Source organism: Vombatus ursinus, unplaced genomic scaffold (assembly GCF_900497805.2).
Source record: "Vombatus ursinus unplaced genomic scaffold, bare-nosed wombat genome assembly UNPS02014838.1, whole genome shotgun sequence".
Classification (NCBI taxonomy): Eukaryota; Metazoa; Chordata; class Mammalia; order Diprotodontia; family Vombatidae; genus Vombatus; species Vombatus ursinus.
The window spans coordinates 1,252,035-1,258,373 of NW_020954616.1; the positions used below are offsets into that span (position 1 = coordinate 1,252,035).

Below are 6,339 nucleotides of genomic sequence, written 5' to 3' on the forward strand. Positions count from 1 at the left end.
TTTCTTTCTTTCTTTCTTTCTTTCTTTCTTTCTTTCTTTCTTTCTTTTTTTTTTTGGCTAGGCAATGGGGTTAAGTGACTTGACCTGGGTCACACAGCTAGTGAGTGTTATGTGTCTGAGGCCAGATTTGAACTCAGGTCCTCCCGAATCCAGGGCTGGTGCTTTATCTACTACGCCACCCAGCTGCCCCAGTGGCTAAATTTCTTGAGAAAGCTGAGCTAGCATTTATGGAGAGCTTTAAGATTTACAAAGTGCTTTGCAAATATTTCATTTTATCCTCCCAATAGAGAGGTAGCTGCTATTATTATTCCCATTTTATGGATGAGGAAACTGAGGCAGGCAGAAGTTAAGTGTCTGCAGTCAGATTTAAGCTCAAGTCTTTCTGACTCCAGGTCCATTACTGTGCCACCAACCTGCTTCTAAAGCATGAGTTTGACTATGTCACCCCAGAACGACTCAGTAAACTTCAGTAGCTCCCAATTTCCTCCCAGTGCTCTGTTTGGCATTTAAGACCCTTTCCTACCTTTTCAGACATTTTGCATATTACTCCTCTGCATGTATACACTGCTCTCTCTAATTCTGTGAAGTTGGCCTTTGAATATGACACTCCATTTCCTGACTCTATACATTTTTTTGGGCACTATCTGTCCCCATGCCTGGAGTGCTCCCCCTCTTCGCCTCTCCCAGCTTCCCTGGTTTACTTCAAAACTTAGCTCAGATCCCCTCTTCTACAGTGGGCCTTTGCAGTCTTCTGCCAGTGCCACTACCACCCCTCTGAAATTACCTTCTGTCTGCACTGAATATATCTTGTGTATTTCTAGTTATTTACACATTGTTCCCACCATTAGGCTATGAGTTTCTTTAGAAGAGACTGTGGGTTTTTTTTTTTTAATTGCCTTTTCTTGTATTCCTAGTGCTTAGCATAGTGCCTGGCAGTATTTGCTTAATAAATGCTTGTTGAATGACCGACTACATAAATATTGTTGAATAATGGAGTCATCAGAAATGGGTGGGATTAATCATGGATAGGTTTGCCAACCTACTGATATTCTATCATGGAAGCTGTTTGCTTTTCTCCGGTCTATGGCTTGATGCCAAGGTTTATTTGGTTTTTACTTTGGTATCCCTAATTACAGAAAGCTTCCTGGAGAGCGGAGTTTGGAGTGAGAAGAAAGACTTATACTCATATATCCTATGTTGAAAGAATGGCCTGTCTGGGTTTGGAAGTGGGAGTGAATGTAGTTGGGCTTCTTAACAGATTTGCTTAAGAAATAAGGATGGTAAGATGGGGGCTTACGGTTGGTGAAGGGGTCTCGAAGCTTAGTGTGAGGAATTGGCATTTCATATGACAGGCAGGAGGGAAGCACCATAATTTTGGGAGCAGGAAAATGAGATGACTTGAATTGCCTAGAAGACAGTAATAATAATAACTGACATTTACATGTTACTTATATGATCTCTTCAGAGTCTTATAATAAGCTTGTAAGATTTATATAAAGTAAGTATAACAAGTATTAATATTCCCATTTTAGAAAGAGACTAACCGAAACTTACAGAGAAAAAGTGACTTGTAGATCAGTGGTCACATAGCTAGTGTCAGAGATTTGATTCGAATCCAGGTCTGTTGGACTCCTTGGTTAGGACTCTGTCCAAGCCTCTTCAGGAAGACAAGTCGTCTTCTGTATGGTAGATGAGCTGAAACTGATTCTTTCTCCTTTCTTCCATCATTCCTGCCTGCTATGTAACTATGGGTTTCCCTTGATTATGAAAGAGACTCCCCAGTCTCCTCTTATAGAATTTGTGTTGGGTTTCTTCATAGCCACAGAGGTCTTCATTGAGTCCCCTCCTCTTGTGGGAGCACTCCCAGCCTGGTGGAGCACCTCAACTTTGCAGACTGCATCTCATAGGATTTATTCAGGTTCTTTGTCTGGAGTGTAATAGATGAGGAAACCAAGCCCCAGAATTTTCCTTCATGTCTTGTCAAAAGGGGTCCATGATACCAAAAAGTGTTAAGAGCCCCTTTGTTAGTAGAATGTTTGCTGGCCTTGATCAAAGCTCATGGCATTATATTTGTGACCTTAAACTTATCTTCCTCCTTTCCTCCTTCCTCCCTTCCCCCGCATCCCTCCAGCCACTAAGTGCAGCTGGCATCTTGAGCTCCTCCTCCAGCACTTCCAACAGGTCAAGGAACCGGACACGCTACCGGACCAAGGCCATGAACTCTGAGGTTGATGAGAGCCTCTTTGGTGGTGGCAAGGTAACCTCCTGTTCCCGTCCATGCTGGTGATCTTCCAAAACCCCTTTTGTGTTCTCCTTTTTGAAGTACATACGTGGATTACCCCTGAGGCAGTGGCCTAGACTGCTGCCAACTAATGCTCGTGATGCCATCTGCTAATGCATGAGACACTTTGTGGTAGTCACTGAGACCAGAGTGACAGAGCTCTGGTAGTGCCAGCAATAAACTGTGAGCATGTGAACAAGGTGACTTATTTTCCTCCACCCCAAGCCCTCCCTGCTTTCTAGCCTTTAAGACTAGCTGTGATGCCAACAGGAAGGCTGGAGGAGCTGTGTGGTGCCAGTGAGTGCATTCCAGAGCAACTCATTTTTAAGGAGAGAGGCGGGGTGCTGGGCGGGTCCTGGGATGAAGACATTTGAGAATGACCAATAGAAACCAACTGTGCAAGTACAGAATAGCACTTTGTGGCTCTATAGGTTTTCTCCATCCAAAGGAGTAAAACCCAAGGAATGAATACTCTCTTCCTGCTGTAATGTACCTTGATTTTATGAAATTAACTTCCTTTCCTACTGGTCCATCAGATAGAATTCATTTCCTTGGGAACCTGGGCCAGTGACTATTTGTAAATATGATCTAAACCAGGGGTCACCAATTTCTTGAGTCCTGAGTGCCACTAGCAGAATTTAGCAATACCCATGAGCACCTCTGTGAGGTCTCAGGCATAAGTAGGGGGGACAACAGAAAATAAAAGAGAGGGGATTGGGAAAGTAGAAGAAAAAGGGAAAATAAGGGAAGGAAAAAAGATGAAGAAGTTACCTCTGGTGGGGAGTAGAAGGCGGCCATTAACGGTTGTCCCAGTTAACACAAGTGTGCCTGACCTGAACCACCCAGAATGTAATTGTAAAAGTCTTTCCAGATTTTTTCCTGGCATTAGCATGCTTCCTTTTAGAAGCTCATCAAATTCCCTCCTAGCGTTTATCAATGTGCCTATTGATGGGAAAAAGGGGGTGTGGTTTCACTTGATGAACATAGTTTGTGCTCAGTGGGACTTGGTGAAGTCTGGACATGGATAATGGAACAATCAGAAGAAAGACTTGCCTTCTGATCTGTTTCCTTGGGCTGAATACCTGGGGGTGGAAAAACATATTGGAATCCACAGACGGCACTGATTTGGCAGTAGGTGGTGGGAGTTTCCTGCAGTCTGCCTGATACCCACACAGTAGCCCAGGCCGGGCACCAGGTGGCAGCAGCATCTTAGAGGAGCAGCATTTGGAGATTCAGATTCCTGCGGCTGTGAGGGCCCTTGAGAAACTGTCTGGTCCAACCCTGTCTCTTCTGCTGGCAGAGCCACGCCTATAGCATTTCATGCAAGTGAACACCTCTTCTGTATCTTAGGACCTCCAGGGACAAAGCTCCCACATCTTCCCTCAGTCTATACTGTTAGGAAAATTCTGTCTAATCTGCATCCTTCCTGCTCTACGGTTCTAAGTCCAATGCCAGTCTGAGTTTCTTCATCTGGAAAATGAGGCTAATCCCTAAAGTCCTTTCCAACTCTGTGTTTTTGATTTGATAAGTGTTCAGAGAAGTTACTAAGAAATTCTCCCGATTTAAATTGGTTGATTTAACACCACACAGTGTAAATTGGGGAATCTTGGATCATTGAGGCGAAAAAAAAAGAAATCAAGCTAACTCAGTGATTCGAGAGAATTCATTAGCTTCTTCACCAAACCCAGAGCACTAGAACTCAGAAGTGTGATGTAGAAGAAAAAAATTATGATAGGCTATCAAAGGATCCTTGGTTCAAATCCTAGCTCTACTACTTATCTTGTTGTATGACCTTGAGAAAGTCACTTAACATTTCTGGAATTTGGTTTTCTCATCTATAAAGTGAGAGTTGGGTTAGATGATCACTAAAGTCATCTACAATTCCTAAGTTTTATGTTTCTCCCCCCAAACTATGGAGTATTACAGACATTAGTATCTCCCTCTGGCCTTTGGAGAGGAAAGGGATGCCCTCCTCAAAGTGTGTTATGAAGTAGGACATTCTTCTTCAGCAGCTACTGAATAGGACTATCATGGAAGGGTGGGGGGGGGGGGGATGAAGGAGGAGGAGAGGACAGATTAAAAAAAAACAACTTTTGGTCATTTCCAAATAGAGAACATTTCCTCTGTGTCCAACAGTCATTGCAGTCTTAGAGTCTGGGCCTCAATTTATCTTTTAGTGTTTGGTTGTTGGGTGGGTGGAGAACCGAGGTGAGGGGATTCTCTAGGACTCAAATTGGTGAAAAAAGGGTGGGAAGTTCGTGTGACCCCCTAGTGAGCTGCCCCTTCTGGCCTTGCAGTCCTCCCAGCAGGTCCGCTCTGAGAGCCCCATTGTGCTTCTAAGGGACAAGCAAAGTATCCAGAAGAGGTTGGGCTGGACCCACAAGCCAGAGACCATCCAGCTTATCACTCGAGACATGGTCCGGGATCTGGTGTAAGTAGCTGGGCCCAGTCACCCTTCCCTTTACCCCCTTTCCTCTTGCATTAGGGAACTGTATTGAGATGAGAGGAATATCCCTCCCCCTGGTCTTGTCACTCCTCCTCCCATTCCTGTGCTTTTCAGGTTTTTCCCTTTTGTTTTAGGGTTTGCAGTTTTTCCTCTTTATACATCGTTGTCTTTTCCTGTTGTTCCTTGATTCCATGTCCTTTTTTTCCCATTTCCTTCAGCTGGCTCTTGGGCTTAGGAGCTGGTAGAGGGGAAGGGCCCATGGGACGCTCGGGTCCTCCCCTTCTCTCCTTTTCCCTCCCCTCCCCTCCTTTTCCCTCCCCTCCCCTTCCCACTGGTGCTCTTGGTAAAGGGAAATTAGCTGGATGAGTCAGTTCCTTTCTGGTGCCTTAAGAGTCTGATGCAAAGGAAAACTGACCAGCTGCCTAATTAACCTCTTGGCTTCTTCCCAGAGTGGCTGGCCACAAATGGGAAATGCTAGGTTCCTTTGGGATTAGCTCAGCACGGTTTCCTAGTGGCTCCCTCCTTGTCCTGGCCCCTTCCCCCTAGATCTGGGCCTGGCTAGGAATCTGGAAATGAGCCATTTCTTTGTAGTAGTTGGTACTTAGCTAACTCTGTAACTGTCCATTCCCTTCCCTCCCCCTCTGGTCCTGCACTCCCCAAAGCTCCAGGAAATAATGGGCCAGGGAGACGTGCCAGAGATGCTGCCCTGAGAGCTGCTTCTTCAGTTACTCTTGTTTGCAGCTCTGAGATAACCCTATCCTTGCTTAGCCCAAGCCCATCACCTTCCCATTCAGCAGTCCTGAGAGCCATCCATAAGTCTGAGGTCTGGGGCACTTATATAAGGTGACTGTTATTTTTTAGGGCCCTAGAAAGCATCAAGAGGCACATTAACCTGGTACTGGTCCATACCCAGGGCCTTTGGTATGCCATCATAGGTTCTGAACACATTTGGTTATTCCAGATGCAAGGCTCCATTGGGCTGTACCACTTGGTTAACCTCGATGTCCTGGCCACATCCCAAATATGCTTTCTCATTCTGTCTGCCTCCTGGAATCCCCCCACTGGTTTTATTAGATGAGGTTTCACTTCCTGTCTCAAAGCAACTGTGTCTTATTCCTGTGTGCCTGTTAAAATGCCTCACCCAGAAGCAGCTTCATACCTTAGGTGACCCCCTCCTCCCCACACTGCTCCCTTCCCCACCTTTAATGTATGTCATTTGTTTATAATCATTATAATTAGTTATTGGTTTGTTGAGTGCGTTGGGCAGCTGGAAAGGAGAGGTCTATAGACATGTCAGCGGCTGTTGTTGATCAGAGATTTTAATTAATATTTAGTGTTCAAAGCTTCTGACGGGGCTGGCTGAACAGGGATGTTTAGGTGTTCCTGCCCATTTAGAGAGAAGATCCATCGCTTAAAACTTCCCTTTTTTGATTCCTTGTGATACATGATATTCACACCTTTTCCCTATTGGGTCTAGTTGGCTTAGGTTGAAATGTCTCATGTTGAGGAGCTGGCTGTGTGCCAGGGGGTGGGCACACAGGGAACAGGGAAGCCAAGAGAGAGTTTTCTGTGTGTGTGTGTGTGTGTGTGTGTGTGTGTGTGTGTGTGTGTG

The 6,339-nt window shown here is 45.2% G+C and overlaps 1 protein-coding gene across 1 annotated transcript in view; it reads left to right on the forward strand.

The window, feature by feature from the left end:
• CFAP45 (cilia and flagella associated protein 45) overlaps nt 1-6,339 on the forward strand; it is a 49,635-nt gene that overhangs the window by 12,521 nt on the left and 30,775 nt on the right. Inside the window, exons 2-3 of the mRNA XM_027840105.1 lie at nt 2,132-2,257; nt 4,579-4,712. Coding sequence (XP_027695906.1) covers nt 2,132-2,257; nt 4,579-4,712 — 260 coding nt within the window. The remainder of the gene's footprint in view (nt 1-2,131; nt 2,258-4,578; nt 4,713-6,339) is intronic.